This window comes from Pleurodeles waltl, chromosome 8 (genome assembly GCF_031143425.1).
Source record: "Pleurodeles waltl isolate 20211129_DDA chromosome 8, aPleWal1.hap1.20221129, whole genome shotgun sequence".
NCBI classification, from domain to species: Eukaryota; Metazoa; Chordata; class Amphibia; order Caudata; family Salamandridae; genus Pleurodeles; species Pleurodeles waltl.
Window position 1 is genome coordinate 1,446,784,860 of NC_090447.1, and position 18,058 is coordinate 1,446,802,917.

Sequence of the window (18,058 nt, forward strand, 5' to 3'; positions counted from 1 at the left end):
TGTACTGCTCTTACCCTAACCTTCCCATCTCTCCACCTCTTTATTCTGAGCTGTTTCTTTCAGCCGGCCTCCAGGCACAAATCTAACACTAATAGTATTTGTTAACGGCTCTGACCTCACCATGCCTGCTCCCAAATATGCCTCCCTTAACTTCCTGTACCAGGGTGGGTGTTGGTTTTCTCACTGCATACTGTGAAGAGATTGATAAGGTCCCTTGAAAGCTGTATAATTCAAGCTATGACGTAGTGACCACGAGGCTGCTGTGTTGCACATCTTGCATCCTGCCATTGTGCCACTCGCAATCTCTCCGCATGGAGACTGCGAATCCCCTCCACCTCTGCATAGGGCTCGTATTGTGCAATTAGTAGGGCTCAGGCTGCAGAAGAGGAGAGGAGAGGTGAGGTTGGTGAAGTTTAAAAGGGTGTCCAAGTCTTCAGTGTGAGTGGCAGTCTTCTGGGGATTGTTGAATGTATATAAGTATGTATGCAAGTAGAATTACATGGCATGGCACAAAGCTAGCAACAAACCAATGGAGACAAAGAGAGATCTGTGAAGAAAACAGAGCACTACAACAAGAGAGGGTTGGGTTGATTCAAAAGAGATAGTGAAATACGGAAATCGGGGGCAGTGGTAGGCAAATGTTCTGGCAAAAGGAATGGGAAAGTTGGCAGGGGGATCTAGACCGTGTAGGGGTGAAAGAAACAGAGGTGTCATCCAGGGGTGCGGGCTGTGTAGTAGTTTCAGGTGAAAGAACTGTATATTCAATAAATGTGGGCATTACCCCCTTAGAATTTCGCCTCCATATTGCTTGCACTCTCTGAATTGAGTGCTAGTTCAGAATTTATAAACCATGACTATTGCTGCAAATGTAGTGGGAAGCAAGTCCACTTTCATGAGAACATTACACAACCTGTCATCATTCAAGAACATCCTGCCATGTAATAAGGCTCTTGTGTACCTAGGTTAGAATATTGCACCATAGCCTTTACATGGTATGGAGAAATAAAAATCTAAACTCCAGAGATTCCAGAAATACGTGTCTAGGCTCAATTTAAGCTGAAGTATTCAGGTCGTACAACCTCTGCCCAAAAAAAACCTCCCCAACCATGTAGGTTTGTACTTCATTTTTTCGTTCCCCCTGTAAACTGTGTTGCAATATTCCTGTCTGGGATATACAAGAGTATTATTAAAGTTCACATTGCTGTCCATTTGCAGGCTTGAGAGCACCATTCTTTGCAACATAATTGGAAAGTTGGTACTAATCAAGGCAGCTGCAACTTGTTTTGAGGCAGAAGAGGTGAGATCAATGTAGATTGCTACATTTTTCACTTTTTGGGAATGACGCAACCAAAAAGTAGGACGACATAGAATGTATTTAATCAACCTTGTCTTGCATAATTGCTCGCAAGAACAGCATTATGCATATGAGCTTTTTTTGCTAAACATTTTGCAACCAATTTTTGTTTCTTCAGCAAGGCATAAATTTGTTCCTAAAATGCTATGGCCTACTAAAAAGATGTATTATTTATTTCCAATATGTCAGGTGCTAATGTAATGTGGAGGTCTTTAATGGTTTCTGCCACGCTTGGTGCAACCACGAGAATAGATGCTTTAATTTTCTCAGTATAGTACTTGGGATATGGTAAGTTTTGAGAAGTAAATGAAGGGGTGGCTTGTAGATAGTGCCTATTTCTTTCAGTTACATCATCCTCATGCAATATTGTATTGCCAGCTGAATACATTATTAGCCCATTAAAATAAGTGGCATAGTGGCTGGTTTGGATTTGATCAAAAAAATATGTAGCTCCTTTTATAGAACTTGAGGTTCACTCTGATATGCCACAATATCCTCTATCTGCACTACAGGAGCATTTCTCACTTTTTTCCTGTTCTAAAATCGAAGTGTTATCACCTGTTAGCTGTCCCAAGAAATATGACTTGTTTCTGTAAAACTGCTGTGCGAAGTGTTCTCGTAACGGTGGTGCACACAGTCTTTAACAGCTGATCAACACTTTTTTCTGTTGGAACCTAGAAGCAGAATTGTGCAAAGGACTCCCTGAGCGAAGGTTGTGATAGCTTCTGTAGATTGTGTGTATGTCACTGGGGCCTTGGAGTTCAGGATTTTTAAGAGTGGGTGAGGAGGATGACAGCTTTTGTTGTGTGTGATCAGTGCATTATCTGGCCAAGGCATATGTTGGGTTGCGAAACAGGTGTTTGAAATGAATATTTCAACACTAATCTTCAAAGAGGATGTTTAATTGCTGTAAAGTTATGGGTAGAGCAGTTTTAGAGTGGGCCATCCTGTACATGTCAGGTGATTTCCCACCCTGAGAAAAGCCGGAGTAAATGCCGCTCTAGTGTTTGAAACGAAAGAAAACACTCCAAAATCAAAGGGGACATTAGAGAATGTGTTTCTAGGTTAAAAAAAATGTGTATGTTTGAAAAAGGTTAATTGTGCAAAGTCACAATTCTGCATGACTCACTCATGCAGATTTCCCATTTCTGCCGCCATTTTGAGACTTTTGAATTTATGATTGGGAAATCAAGAGAAGTTTGCATCTGAATCGTGATTCCGGGATGTATGGCAAAACCACACCCTCACGGTTTTCTGTGAAACCATTTCACCAGATGTAGAGTTACAGACAACAACCCACAGCTTTGGAACTGCATATCGACATTACGACAGAAACACTATTTTCTGCAATAGTTTCCGATTCATCAGCGGAAAACACGTAAGATGTGTTAATTCTGCAACCAAGAACGTCCAAAAAGCAATGTATCGTTAGTTTCAGATGCAGAATTACCTGTGCAGTCCCTAAGAATAGAGCAACCAATAAAATCTGCATTAATGACTTTTACAAATTGTCCTATTTACTGCTGTTTTTTTTGTAAATCGTGCCAAAGTTAGAAATATTAAATCACATGAGAGTAATCCTAGCCTTACAGCTTCTTTAACACTAAAATCATTTTTACAACGTCATTCTCTAGAAATGTGAATATAACACCGCATAGAGAGAGGTACATGGCTTGATACTGTATATTCAATATAATCACGTATGTCTACTTAATGCTTTATGGAGTTAACCCATTCTTACCAGGCTGAAACGAGTGATCGAAGAAGCCACACATTTAGCCAGGCCTTCTTCTCCTGGTGGTTCTTCTCCTGATCGTAGTGCGACGGCTTCCAAAGAATGTGTCTATAGACAGAAATAAAAGCTTTGAATAGGTTATATCATGTTTTGTGGCTCATATAAAAATCAGGTAGAGTGAAACTAAGTCATAGGAATTTCAAGTAGAAATGGCGAGACAGGAAAAGATTCAGGGGTCATTCCGTCAATGGCGGGAACTGAACCACCACGCCGGAGATGGTCTTTTGACCACCGCCAGGGGGCGGTGACACTGCCGTATAACGAGTGTGGCGGTTTGGCCTATGCCCCGTTTTAGGGCCCAAAACACAGCAAAGTCTTCCCTCTCTATGGCACTCCATTTTTGTTCCCTAGGGAGTAGCTTTTTGCTAATAAAAGCAACTGGCTGGTCATATCCATCATCATTCCTTTGGGAGAGGACTGCTCCTATTCCCAACTCTGAAGCATCTGTCTGGACTATGAATTCCCTTGAGTAGTCTGGTGCTTGAAGTACTGGATCAGAGCACATGGCTTTCTTCGGAGTGTCAAAGGAATTTTGACAACTCATTGTCCAGTTGATCTTTCTGGGCATCTTTTTGTAGGTGAGTTCTGTGAGAGGGGCAACTATTGAGCCATAATCCTTCACAAACCTCCTGCAATATCCAGTCAAGCCAAGGAGTGCCCTGACTTGGGTCTGGTTTGTAGGAGCTTCCCAAGCCAGAATAGTCTGAATCTTGGATTGTAGAGGTTGTACTTGGCCTCCACCAACCAGGTGGCCTAGGTACACAACGTTTCCCTGCCCTATCTGGCACTTACTGGCCTTGATAGTGAGGCCTGCCTTTTTTCAGAGCCTCAAGGACCTTTCCCAGGTGGATCAGGTGATCCTGCCAGGTGGAACTATAGACAGCTATAGCATCTAAGTAAGCTGCACTAAAAGTTCCCACTCCAGCAAGGACTTAGTTCACCAACCTCTGGAAAGTGGCAGGTGCATTTTTTTGTCCAAAGGGCATAACAGTGAACTGATAATGCCCATTAGCAGTAGAAAATGATGACCTCTCTCTTGCTCCTGGGGTCAGGCCAATCTGCCAGTACCCTGATGTTAAATCAAAAGTACTCAGATATTTGGCTGCCCTAGTCTGTCTATGAGCTCATCAGCTCTTGGAATTGGGTGTGCATCTGTTTTGGTTACTGAGTTGAGGCCCCTGTAGTCCACATAAAACCTCATTTCTTTCTTGTCCCCCCTGGAGCGAGGTTTGGGGACTAACACTTCTGGGCTGGCCCAGGGGCTCTCAGATGGTTCAATGGCACCCAAGTCCATCATTTTTTTAACTTCAGCTTCTATGCTTTCTCTGACATGGTCAGACTGTCTGTAATTTTTGTTTTTGACAGGCAGGCTGTCACCAGTGTCCACATTATGGGTACACCAGTTTGTCTTTCCAGTGGTCAGAGATAAAAGCCCAGCATACTCTTTGAGCACTTTTCTGCAGTCTGCTGTTGTCCTGAGAGGGTGTCTGACAAGATCGCTCCATCCACAGAACCATCTTAAGGATTGCTGAAGAGGAGATCAGGGAGAGGTTCACTCTCATCTTCCTGTCCCTCATATGTGACCCTGAGTGACCATGTGACCATGGTCACATCAGCTCTGTCAAAGAAAGGTTTTTAGGCGGTAGACATAAATGATTCTTTTGGGTTTTTTACAACTGCCCAGGTCCACTAGATAAGTGACCCCTCCTTTCCTTCTGAGAATGGGATAGGGCCCAGATCATTTGTCCTGTAGGGCCCTTGGAGCAACAGGCTCCAACACCCAAACTTCCTGCCATGGTTGGAACTCCACCATAGCCGTTTTCAGTCATACCAAAGCTTTTGAAGCTTTTGGCTGGCCTGAAGATTTTTGCTGGCTTTCTCCATGTACTCAGCCATTCTGGAACGTAGGTCAAGCACATAGTCCACAATGTCCGGTTTGGTCTCTTTGAGAGGTCTCTCCCAGCCTTCCCTTACAAGACTCAGTGGTCCCCTAACAGGATGCCCAAACAAAAGTTCAAAGGGTGAAAAACCCACTCCCTTTTGTGGCACTTCTCTGTAGGCAAACAGCAGGCAAGGAAGTAGGACATCCCATCTCCTTCTGAGATTTTCAGGGAGTCCTCCAATCATGCCTTTTAGGGTCTAGTTGAACCTTTCTACCAGCCCATTGGTCTGTGGATGGTATGGGGTAGTGAACATATAGGTCACTCCATATTCCTGCCACATATGGTTTAAGTATGCAGATATGAAGTTTGACCCCGTGTCTGATACTACCTCCTTAGGGAACCCCACCTTGGTAAAGACACCCAGGAGGGCTTTGGCCACTGCAGGTGCAGTGATGGTCCTAAGGGGAATAGCCTCAGGATACCTAGTGGCATGATCCACTACCACGAGGATGTATCTATGTCCTGATGCTGTTGGTGGGTCAAGGGGGCCAACAATGTCAACCCCTACTCTCTCAAAGGGAACCCCAACCAAAGGCAGTGGAATTAAAGGGACCTTTAAGTGCCCACCTGCTTTGCCACTGGCTTGGCAGGACGGACAGAACTGGCAAAAGTCCTTCACTTTTTGGGACACATCTGGCCAGTAGAAGTGGTTACCCAACCTACTCCATGTCTTGTTCTGAACTAGATGCCCTGCTAGGGGGATGTCATGGGCTAAAGTGAGAAGGAAGTCTCTGAACTTCTGGGGCACAACCACCCTCCTGGTTGCACCAGGCTTGAGGTCTCTGGCCTCAGTGAACAGGAGCCCCTCCTCCCAGTAGACCCTGTGGGTACCACTGACATTTCCTAGCTCCTCCTGAGCTGCTTGCTGTCTCAGTCCTTCAAGAGTGGGACACTCTCTTTGTCCCGTGAACAGATCTTGCCTAAAGGATCCCCCTGGGCCCAAGAGCTCTGGGTGGCAAGGCCCAAGCTCCTCAGGCTGAGTTCCCTCTAAGGTGGGTGACTCCTTCTCCTCCTGAGGAGAGGGGTCCTGTCTTGGGATCTGTTGTGAAGCTGGTCCTCCAGTCTTCTGTCCTTTTCTCTTGGGAGGCAATCCACTATTTCAGGATCCAGCTCTCCTTTTTCTCTCTGAAGTTTGCTCTGTGCCCTAGTCTTGACACAAGTCCATTTAGGGATTCCAAGCATTGCTGATTGGGTCTTTAGCTCTACCTCAGCCCAGGGGGAATGCTCCAGATCATTACCAAGTAGGCAATCTACAGGGATGGATGAGGACATAACCACCTCTTTCTGACCTGCTACTCCTCTCCATTCAAAGTTTGCCATAGCCATGGGATGAAACTTGGTCTCATTGTCAGCATTGGTGACAGGATAAAGACCTCCCTATTAGGAACTGAGTTGTGGGGACCAGGTGCTGAGACACGATAGTGATGCTAGTCCCTGTATCCCTCAAAGCTTCTATTTCCTCCCCATTAATCACAGGGTGCTGTCTGTATTTGGTCATATTACTTGGCCAGGCAGAACAGGATAGATCTACCCCACCCTCAGTGACAAATGTTGCCTCTGTGGGGACACTGACATGGTCAGGCCACACCTCTGACCACATCTGGTTATTGGCAACTGCATTTACTGAAGGTTGACTAGAGGCATTCGTTTTGCTTTTACAGCCAGAGTCTCCAGTTCGGTGCCCTTTTGCCTTACAGTGTTGGCACCAAGCCTTGCTGGCGTCAAAGTGTTTCCCTTTGTATCCTCCCCTGGACTGTGAGTAGTCTCTGGGCCCACCCTTCTGTAAAGATTTTTGGGGGCCTTGAGAAGACTCTTTGTTATTTTTACCCTGGCTCCCATCTTTCCCTTGGGGGGGCTTTTTGGCCTCTTTCTTTTGGTCTCCCCCACCAGTGGTAGTTTTGGTAATCCTTGTTTTGACCCAATGGTTTGCCTTCCTCCCCATCTCTTGAGGGGAAAGTGGACCCAGGTCTACCAAATGTTGATGTAGTCTATAATTGGAACAATTACTCAACAGATGCTCTTTCATAAATACATTATACAGCCCATCATAATCTGTTAACTTGTTACCAGCTAACCAACCACCCAGCAGTTTTAATGAATAATCCACAAAGTCAACCCAGGTTTGGCTTTGGGATTTTCGAGCTTCCCTGAATTTTATCCTGTACTCTTCAGTTGTAAATCCAAAGGCCTCAATTAGGGTACCCTTCATGAGGTCATAGGATTTAGCATGTGCTTCATTCAGTGTCAGGAGCCTATCCCTGAGCTTTCCTGAGAATAACTCCCACATCAGTGTGCCCCAGTGTTTCTTTTCAATTTCCCACCCAATACAGGCTCTTTCAAAGGCAGAAAACCATTTCACTATATCATCCCCTTCAGTGAAGGGAGGGACAACTCTTTTTGGGAGTTTAATGTTGAAAGTCTTTTCTTTCAACACTTGTATGCTGCCACCAGAGATGGGTGCCAAGCCCAACTCTTTTCTTTTTTATTCTATCTCCAAAAGCTGACTTTCTAAAGCCACTCTTTTGGCCAGCCTGGCAATTTCCAAGTCTTTGTTTGTGGGCGCTATAGAGCTTGTGGGAGAAGAGGAGTTAACCTCATCTCCATTTTCCACAGGATCTTCATGCACCTCATAGTCATCATCATTAGCTGGGGGATGATCTTTTTCATACTGGGCCACCAGAAACCTAAGTTTCTCTGTTTTGAGGCTTTTTCCAGGTTGAAGTTTGTGTAGTCTGCAGAGTCCCCTTAATTGGTCATACGTATATGCCTCATAAGGCTCCAGGTTGAGCTCCTGGTTTCTGGACTCTGAATCAGACATTTTTAATTTACTAAAGTTGGGACCTTTTTGGAATTAAGAACTCCCCTTTTTGGATAACCAACTAAAGCAAAAACTTTAAAAAATATTTACAAAGTTTTAGGGACCTAGCTAAGGCCCTAACAGATATTTCAGAAATTTGTAAAAAATCATAGTCAATTAGAAAAATCAAAAACAATTATGCAAAAGACAGTTTGGAGAGTTATTTGTGTGTCAACACAATTGTAAACGTGGTATCAGCAAACACAAAGGCCCATATTTATACTTTCTTAGCGCCACACTTGCGTCATTTTTTTTACACAAAAGCAGCGCAAATTTACAAAGTATAACTGTATTTTGTACGTTTGCGCCGATTTAGCATAAAAAAATGACATAAATGCGGTGCTAAAAAAGTATAAATACGGGCCAAAGTCTTTATCCCATCGCTGCTGCCAGATGTTGGAGGCTGGCCCTCTATGTAGTGTACAAAACCAAGCACACTATGGAGAGAGTCCGAACAACCACATGTTAGTTCACAGAGGTAAAAATCAGACCACCTAATGCTCTAATTTTTAAGGTATCTGGTCGAGCAGTAAGGCTAATTCATGAGATGTGCCAAGTATTTGCTGTACTCACAAATCCAATCATGCACCACACACACTCAATGAATAACTCAAGAGAAGAATTTAAAAAACTACTTCGAACTTTTATATAATTTTTTAGACTAAAATCTTTAGAATACGTTAAGTACTTTTTATGTTATGAATTTTTGAAGTTTTAATAATGTTTGTATTTCTATGCTTAATTACGCACTATAGGAATCAATAGGCTGTCACTTTTAGAAATGCATTAAAAATCGCACAGTTGAGTTACCAGTCTCTTCTTTTGCAGGGTGGTTGCAGTAGTCAGTGGGCACCTCGTGTCAGCTGTAGAGCCTCGGACGGCTCCCGGTTTCGGCGGGACCAGTGTTGGAGAAGTTCTTGGCACAGGCAAAGGGCCACCTGGATAGGCCACTTGGAAAAGGAGCTGGTTTGGAGTGGTGCCTGGGGGTCCCCTTGGGCTGTTGAGGTCGAAAGGGGCTGGGGACCTGTGGCACATAGTAGATCCTGCGATGCAAGGCCCAGGGCGGCCAGACGCGGGACATCTTGGAAGTTTTGGAGGCTGTTCACAACGGAGTCCACTGGAATTGGAGGTAAGTCTCTTGGAAGGCAGCTTACAGGACAACGGGGGCACTCTGGTCGGAGGTCCAGGGTGTTCCTTAAGTCCCTCAACTGGGGCTTCCTCCTCATCCTCTTTCAGCTCGGTGGGAGCTGGTTTTCACCTGGTCCGATGTCAACTGACCAGGACCCAGGGTATTGCTCTATTTCGGCCACTGGGGGTTGCAGTGCCACCAAACTTGGGTCAGTTGGGGGGCACTTCTGGGTAGCTGTCAGTGTGTTGTCGGGTCTGGCTGTAACTTCCAGTCGCAGAGATATCGGCGATTCAGTGAAATGACCCTCACTGGTTTCTTGGTTCTTTGCAGTTTTCCTGCTTTTCTTGAGTGGTGCCTCCACTCAGGAGGAAGATGTTGGATGCTCCTTGAAGCCTGGATGTCCCTGGGGTTTCTTGGGGTCAGTCCAGTGTTCAGCTCCTCAGCTGTCACGATTGTCGGGACTTTTGTGCAGCAAGCAGGGGTCTTGGAGCCTCTTCTATTGCAGCAGGTCCTCAGTTCTCGTCCTGGCGGCTTCTTTGGTGCTGGTCTTCTTTTCTTCTTGGAGTCCTTTTCGAATCTTATTTCTTGGTCTAGGGGAGCCCACTAAATACCGAATTTAGTGGACGTTTTAGGGGGAACCTGGTAGTGTTTCATGAGACACTTACCCTTGGGTGGCTACACCCACTACAGTGACCACTTCCTGTGGGAAGGGTCACTTTCCTAAACCTCATTGGCTGTTTTTCTCCATTCCAAGAAACTGAATTAGAGGGTTCACTTTGCATGCAAGCCCTTAGAGGTGGTTCATCGTCAGTGAGGCCACTCTTCCTATCCTTTGTCTGGTTTCCCGCCTTTGCTCCAGCCAAAAGTGGCGGTTTGTAAAGGGGGAAGCCCTCTGTTGCTAGCAGCAGGCCTGGAGGCTCATGTTTCAGGGGCTGTAGCCTTCTGAAGCTCACCACCAGGGTTTTGCACATTCTTGAGGGAGGGGGTGTTAGCTCCTCCACCCAGGAAGTGCATTGTCTTACAAAACCAGAGAGCCAAGGCTCTCCCCCAGGTTTTGTATATTGGCTGTCTGGAGCGACAGCTGGATGGAATCAGCCAGAAACTCTGCCAGTTAGGGTTAGCTTTTGCAGGGGGCACCTCTAAGGTGGCCCGTGGGTACATTTAGGGTTAAATCCAATACTGGCACCAGTTTGGATTTAATATTCTGAGTTGTTTGATACCAAACAACCCAGGGTGCAGGGTGGCCATTATGTAGCTGGGTAACTCGTGTTTTGGACCAGTGCCCAGCACATACATGAAAAATGGCAGCTCTGTTCACTCACTATGTCCTAGGTTTGGCAAGGACACGGTGGGGGCATATTGCTCATGCAATTATGCCCTCACATATAGTATGGTGTACCCCGCCTTAGGGCTGAAAGTCCTGCTAGAGGGGTGACTTATCCATAACATATGCAGTGTATGGTGGACAGGGCACACAGAGAGTGTGCCATGTTGAGTTTGTCCTTTTAGGGTTGCCCCAGTACACTCAGCCTGCCATGGCAGTGCTAGGTGCATCTGGGTGCAGGGCCCTTGGAGGTGGTACAATCAGTGCTGCTGCCCCCAGGGGCCTACTCTTAATATCTCTTGCCCTGGGTACTGGGGTATCCATTTACCCAAGGACTTATAGCGGTATTTAAGAGTGTAACCAATTGTGCCAAGCATGACAACAGTTTTAGGGAAAGAGCTCTGGCACAGGGAACCTGTTTAGCAGGGGCCCTGGGTACTACCAATTTCTAGAACACATCAACATCAGGCAAAAAGTGGGGGCTAACTATGCAAAAAGAGGCCTCCTCTCACAATAAGTGCAAATGGCACTTTTGCACGTGTTTGAGCATCAAATGCTACCTGGGCTCTCATTATGGCCAGCCTGTTATTTATTCCAGTAACTTGGCCTTCCAGAATTACCCATACTAGAGGTGCTGGTAAATCTGCAGTGCTGGAGATGGGGGACTGGGGATTACTAATGGGATTATGAAGGCTGAACTAGAAGTGAGGAATTACCAGGACAGTTAATAATTATGGGCCAGACTCTCCCAGTAATGCCTCATTTTGGAAAACCCTTTCACCCACACATATTGGTTGCTCTTTGCAGCCAGAATCTCCTGAGGTGTTCCCTGAGAGCTCATAATTCCGATGGGGCTGGGAAATGCAGCTATCAGCCGCAAATTGAGGGTTTTGCTGCTTATACTGAATGTTAAACTAGCAGAAATACTGCCTCCCAAGTTTATGTCCTGGTCTGTGAATCAAGTTTAAAAACTCTGGAAGCACTTGCCACAAGTTCAATTTGCACAGGGTGCTTTTGCCTCAGATTGTAGCGATCAAGTCAAATCACCCTTTCAAAAGATCCTACTTTAATGCAATATGATGATTGATTGCATTGTTTTGTTCAGGGCCTCTAAAATATTACTAACCCTCTCTTTCTGAGTGTCATGATGGGGTTAACTGCAAACCCAGATAGTATGATACCATTTGCAAATGATACTGGATTGTTTTTTTGTGTCCGATTCCAGTGTAATGAGAAATAACTTGCAGAAAATAGATGTGTGACCGGTATTTTCCCAAAGTATTTCCATTACAACACTGGTTAGTCCACTTAATTTAATTAGAATCACCGGGAATGTATGTCACGGGGCAAAATCAATGGAAATGTGCAATTTACACAAAACCTTTGATTTAAAATTTCACAGAAATGCTGTTTGCGCCTAATTTTAATGTTAACGTGGAAGGCCAGATGTACGACCGTGATTTTTGTAACTCACAATTCGCGACTCCTTTGCGAGTCGCAAATTGCGAGTCGCAAAACCAAATGTACAACAGTGTAACTCACACTGTTTGCAATTCCCAATGGGGTCGTAGATGACCTACCGCATCAATATTCATGTGGTAGGTAGGAATTTGCAACCCCATTGGGAATGACTGCACTCACAGGGATAGTGGCCTGCAGGGGACAGCAGACCACCATGCCTGTGTCTGCTTCTAACCCCTTGGGTGCCGAGGACATAACGGTTCCTTCCTCGTTTGCACCGCTTGGGTGCCGAGGACGTAACCATTACGTCCTGCTATAGGCCCTTTGGGGTAGCGCTAGCGCGCCCCTGCTGGCCAAGCACCCCTGTCCCATGGGCAGCAGTGGAAGGGAAATTGCTTCCCCTTCCACTGCCCCCACCTGACCCCCCCAGGGACGTCTGATGACGTCAGCGTGCGACTGCGCGCTGACCTCATCAGATGCTGCCCCCACCGCACTGGAAGCTCAGCTTCCATCGGAAGAGAAATGTAAAAGCATTTTTCTTCCAATCTCTTGCTGGGGTGGGAGAGGCTTCAAAGGAAAGGAAAGGTCTTTCCTTTGATGTCTCTCTGAGCATTTCTGCTGCCTGATCGTGAAGCGATCGGGCAGCAGAAATGCCCACTAGACACCAGGGATTTTGTTGTTTTTTGTTTATACTTATAAGGGGAGCGACCCCTTGGGCAAGGGTCGATCCCTATGGGGTCAATTTTTTTTAAGGCCTTTTCTGCCCCCCCCCCCGGTGGCATATCAGCCTATTATTGTTAGGCCAATCTGCCCCCAGAGGGGGCAGAAACCTCTAGATGCCAGGGATCTTTTTTTGTGTTTGTTTTCTGTTTTTTTACATGTGGGGAGCGACCCCTTAGGCAAGGGTCGCTCCCCTGGGGGGCAAATTGTCCTTAGGCCATTTCTGCCCCCTTGGGGGCAGATCAGCCTATTTTTGTTAGGCCAATCTGCCCCCAAGAGGGGCAGAAACCACTAGACACCAGGGATTTTTTTTTTAGGTTAGTTTCACATAAGGGGAGCGACCCCTTAGGCAACCCACGGCAAGCAAGAGGACATTTGATACTTTTGGGGTTTTGGTTTTACATTCGGGCCATGAGAGCTTGTCAAACTCTCAAAATCGTCCCACTTGGAATGGTGAGGGCTGCACTTTTTGGACTTTGGGACGCTGCCTTGTAGAAAAATCTATGAGACCTAGACACATCTGAAAACTAAACATCTGGGTGAGTCCAGGGTGGTGTGCTTCACATGCACCCCGCACCATTTTCTTACCCACAATGCACTGCAAACCTCCAACTTTGCTTGAAATCACACATTTTCCCCACATTTTTGTGATGGAGCCTTCCGCAATCTGCAGGAATCCACAAAATTCCTACCACCCAGCGTTGTCGCATATATACTGATGAACGGCCTACCCCACTTGTCAGCCCAAAAACGTTTTTTTCTCAAACTGCCTTTTTGGGCCCTCTTTGGTTCCCCCTTATTTTCTACATGTTTTTGGCTCTTGCCTGTCACAAGCACTTCGCCCACCTACGCAAATGAGGTATCATTTTTATCAGGAGACTGAGGGGAACGTTGGGTGGTAGGCAATTTGTGCCGGTGTGGTGATCCCACACAGACATGTGGGGAAAATTTGATTTTTTTAGCAAAATTTGAGGTTTGCTGAGGATTCTGGGTAAGAAAACACTGGGGGATCCACGCAAGTCACACCTCCCTAAACTTCCTCGGGTGTCTAGTTTTCCGAAATGTCTGGTTTTGGTAGGTTTCCCTAGATGGCTGCTGAGCCCAGGACCAAAAACACAGGTGCCCCCCGCAAAAACAGGTAGTTTTGTATTTGATAATGTTGATGTGTCCACAAAGTGTTTTGGGGCATTTCCTGTCCCGGGCACTAGGCCTACCCACACAAGTGAGGTACCATTTTTATCGGGAGACCTGGGGGAACACTGGGTAGACAGAAGTTTGTGGCTCCCCTCAGATTCCAGAACTTTGCAGCACCGAAATGTGAGGAAAAAGTGTTTCTTTTTTCTTCAAATTTTGAGGTTCGCAAAGGATTCTGGGTAACACAACCTGGTGAGAGTGCCACAAATTACCCCATCCTGAGTTTCCCTAGGAGTCTAGTTTTCAGAAATTTCCAGGTTTGCTAGGATTCCCTCTGTGCCAGCTGAGCTACAGGCCAAAATCCACAGCTAGACACTTTGCAAAAAACAGGTCAATTTTCTTTGGGAAAATATAATGTGTCCACGTTGTGTTTTGGGGCATTTCCTGTCGCGGGCACTAGGCCTACCCACACAAGTGAGGTACCATTTCTATCGGGAAACTTTAGGGAATGCTTGGTAGAAGGAAATGTGTGGCTCCTCTCAGATTCCAGATCTTTCCGTCACCGAAATGTGAGGAAAAAGTGTTTTTTTTGACAAGTTTTGAGGTTTGCAAAGGATTCTGGGTAATAGAACCTGGTGAGAGTCCCACAAGTCACCCCATCCTGAATTCCCCTAGAAGTCTAGTTTAAAAAAATGCACAGGTTTGGTAGATTTCCCCAGGTGCCGGCTGAGCTAGAGGCCAAAATCCACAGCTAGGCACTTTGCAAAAAACAGGTCAGTTTTTTTTGGGAACATGTTATGTGTCCATGTTGTGTTTTGGGGCATTTCCTGTTTATATAATTTTTAAGACTAAAATCTTTAGAATACGTTAAGTACTTTTTATGTTTTGAATTTTTGAAGTTTTAATAATGTTTGTATTTCTATGCTTAATTACGCACTATAGGAATCAATAGGCTGTCACTTTTAGAAATGCATTAAAAATCGCACAGTTGAGTTACCAGTCTCTTCTTTTGCAGGGTGGTTGCAGTAGTCAGTGGGCACCTCGTGTCAGCTGTAGAGCCTCGGATGGCTCCCGGTTTCGGCGGGACCAGTGTTGGAGAAGTTCTTGGCACAGGCAAAGGGCCAACTGGATAGGCCACTTGGAAAAGGAGCTGGTTTGGAGTGGTGCCTGGGGGTCCCCTTGGGCTGTTGAGGTCGAAAGGGGCTGGGGACCTGTGGCACATAGTAGATCCTGCGATGCAAGGCCCAGGGCGGCCAGGCGCGGGACATCTTGGAAGTTTTGGAGGCTGTTCACAACGGAGTCCACTGGAATTGGAGGTAAGTCTCTTGGAAGGCAACTTACAGGACAACGGGGGCACTCTGGTCGGAGGTCCAGGGTGTTCCTTAAGTCCCTCAACTGGGGCTTCCTCCTCATCCTCTTTCAGCTCGGTGGGAGCTGGTTTTCACCTGGTCCGATGTCAACTGACCAGGACCCAGGGTATTGCTCTATTTCGGCCACTGGGGGTTGCAGTGCCACCAAACTTGGGTCAGTTGGGGGGCACTTCTGGGTAGCTGTCAGTGTGTTGTCGGGTCTGGCTGTAACTTCCAGTCGCAGAGATATCGGCGATTCAGTGAAATGACCCTCACTGGTTTCTTGGTTCTTTGCAGTTTTCCTGCTTTTCTTGAGTGGTGCCTCCACTCAGGAGGAAGATGTTGGATGCTCCTTGAAGCCTGGATGTCCCTGGGGTTTCTTGGGGTCAGTCCAGTGTTCAGCTCCTCAGCTGTCACGATTGTCGGGACTTTTGTGCAGCAAGCAGGGGTCTTGGAGCCTCTTCTATTGCAGCAGGTCCTCAGTTCTCGTCCTGGCGGCTTCTTTGGTGCTGGTCTTCTTTTCTTCTTGGAGTCCTTTTCGAATCTTATTTCTTGGTCTAGGGGAGCCCACTAAATACCGAATTTAGTGGACGTTTTAGGGGGAACCTGGTAGTGTTTCATGAGACACTTACCCTTGGGTGGCTACACCCACTACAGTGACCACTTCCTGTGGGAAGGGTCACTTTCCTAAACCTCATTGGCTGTTTTTCTCCATTCCAAGAAACTGAATTAGAGGGTTCACTTTGCATGCAAGCCCTTAGAGGTGGTGCATCGTCAGTGAGGCCACTCTTCCTATCCTTTGTCTGGTTTCCCGCCTTTGCTCCAGCCAAAAGTGGCGGTTTGTAAAGGGGGAAGCCCTCTGTTGCTAGCAGCAGGCCTGGAGGCTCATGTTTCAGGGGCTGTAGCCTTCTGAAGCTCACCACCAGGGTTTTGCACATTCTTGAGGGAGGGGGTGTTAGCTCCTCCACCCAGGAAGGGCATTGTCTTACAAAACCAGAGAGCCAAGGCTCTCCCCCAGGTTTTGTATATTGGCTGTCTGGAGCGACAGCTGGATGGAATCAGCCAGAAACTCTGCCAGTTAGGGTTAGCTTTTGCAGGGGGCACCTCTAAGGTGGCCCGTGGGTACATTTAGGGTTAAATCCAATACTGGCACCAGTTTGGATTTAATATTCTGAGTTGTTTGATACCAAACAACCCAGGGTGCAGGGTGGCCATTATGTAGCTGGGTAACTCGTGTTTTGGACCAGTGCCCAGCACATACATGAAAAATGGCAGCTCTGTTCACTCACTATGTCCTAGGTTTGGCAAGGACACGGTGGGGGCATATTGCTCATGCAATTATGCCCTCACATATAGTATGGTGTACCCCGCCTTAGGGCTGAAAGTCCTGCTAGAGGGGTGACTTATCCATAACATATGCAGTGTATGGTGGACAGGGCACACAGAGAGTGTGCCATGTTGAGTTTGTCCTTTTAGGGTTGCCCCAGTACACTCAGCCTGCCATGGCAGTGCTAGGTGCATCTGGGTGCAGGGCCCTTGGAGGTGGTACAATCAGTGCTGCTGCCCCCAGGGGCCTACTCTTAATATCTCTTGCCCTGGTATACTGGGGTACCCATTTAACCAAGGACTTATAGCGGTATTTAAGAGTGTAACCAATTGTGCCAAGCATGACAACAGTTTTAGGGAAAGAGCTCTGGCACAGGGAACCTGTTTAGCAGGGGCCCTGGGTACTACCAATTTCTAGAACACATCAACATCAGGCAAAAAGTGGGGGCTAACTATGCAAAAAGAGGCCTCCTCTCACAATAAGTGCAAATGGCACTTTTGCACGTGTTTGAGCATCAAATGCTACCTGGGCTCTCATTATGGCCAGCCTGTTATTTATTCCAGTAACTTGGCCTTCCATACTAGAGGTGCTGGTAAATCTGCAGTGCTGGAGATGGGGGACTGGGGATTACTAATGGGATTATGAAGGCTGAACTAGAAGTGAGGAATTACCAGGACAGTTAATAATTATGGGCCAGACTCTCCCAGTAATGCCTCATTTTGGAAAACCCTTTCACCCACACATTTTGGTTGCTCTTTGCAGCCAGAATCTCCTGAGGTGTTCCCTGAGAGCTCATAATTCCGATGGGGCTGGGAAATGCAGCTATCAGCCGCAAATTGAGGGTTTTGCTGCTTATACTGAATGTAAAACTAGCAGAAATACTGCCTCCCAAGTTTATGTCCTGGTCTGTGAATCAAGTTTAAAAACTCTGGAAGCACTTGCCACAAGTTCAATTTGCACAGGGTGCTTTTGCCTCAGATTGTAGCGATCAAGTCAAATCACCCTTTCAAAAGATCCTACTTTAATGCAATATGATGATTGATTGCATTGTTTTGTTCAGGGCCTCTAAAATATTACTAACCCTCTCTTTCTGAGTGTCATGATGGGGTTAACTGCAAACCCAGATAGTATGATACCATTTGCAAATGATACTGGATTGTTTTTTTGTGTCCGATTCCAGTGTAATGAGAAATAACTTGCAGAAAATAGATGTGTGACCGGTATTTTCACAAAGTATTTCCATTACAACACTGGTTAGTCCACTTAATTTAATTAGAATCACCGGGAATGTATGTCGCGGGGCAAAATCAATGGAAATGTGCAATTTACACAAAACCTTTGATTTAAAATTTCACAGAAATGCTGTTTGCGCCTAATTTTAATGTTAACGTGGAAGGCCAGATGTACGACCGTGATTTTTGTAACTCACAATTCGCGACTCCTTTGCGAGTCGCAAATTGCGAGTCGCAAAACCAAATGTACAACAGTGTAACTCACACTGTTTGCAATTCCCAATGGGGTCGTAAATGACCTACCGCATCAATATTCATGTGGTAGGTAGGAATTTGCAACCCCATTGGGAATGACTGCACTCACAGGGATAGTGGCCTGCAGGGGACAGCAGACCACCATGCCTGTGTCTGCTTCTAACCCCTTGGGTGCCGA

At 46.2% G+C, this 18,058-nt stretch overlaps 1 protein-coding gene across 1 annotated transcript in view; it reads right to left on the bottom strand.

Moving 5' to 3' along the window:
- Positions 1–18,058, bottom strand: part of LOC138248747 (putative gastrointestinal growth factor xP1) — a 30,995-nt gene that overhangs the window by 1,387 nt on the left and 11,550 nt on the right. The window contains exon 3 of the mRNA XM_069202606.1: positions 3,096–3,197. Coding sequence (XP_069058707.1) covers positions 3,130–3,197 — 68 coding nt within the window. The 3' untranslated portion in view covers positions 3,096–3,129. The remainder of the gene's footprint in view (positions 1–3,095; positions 3,198–18,058) is intronic.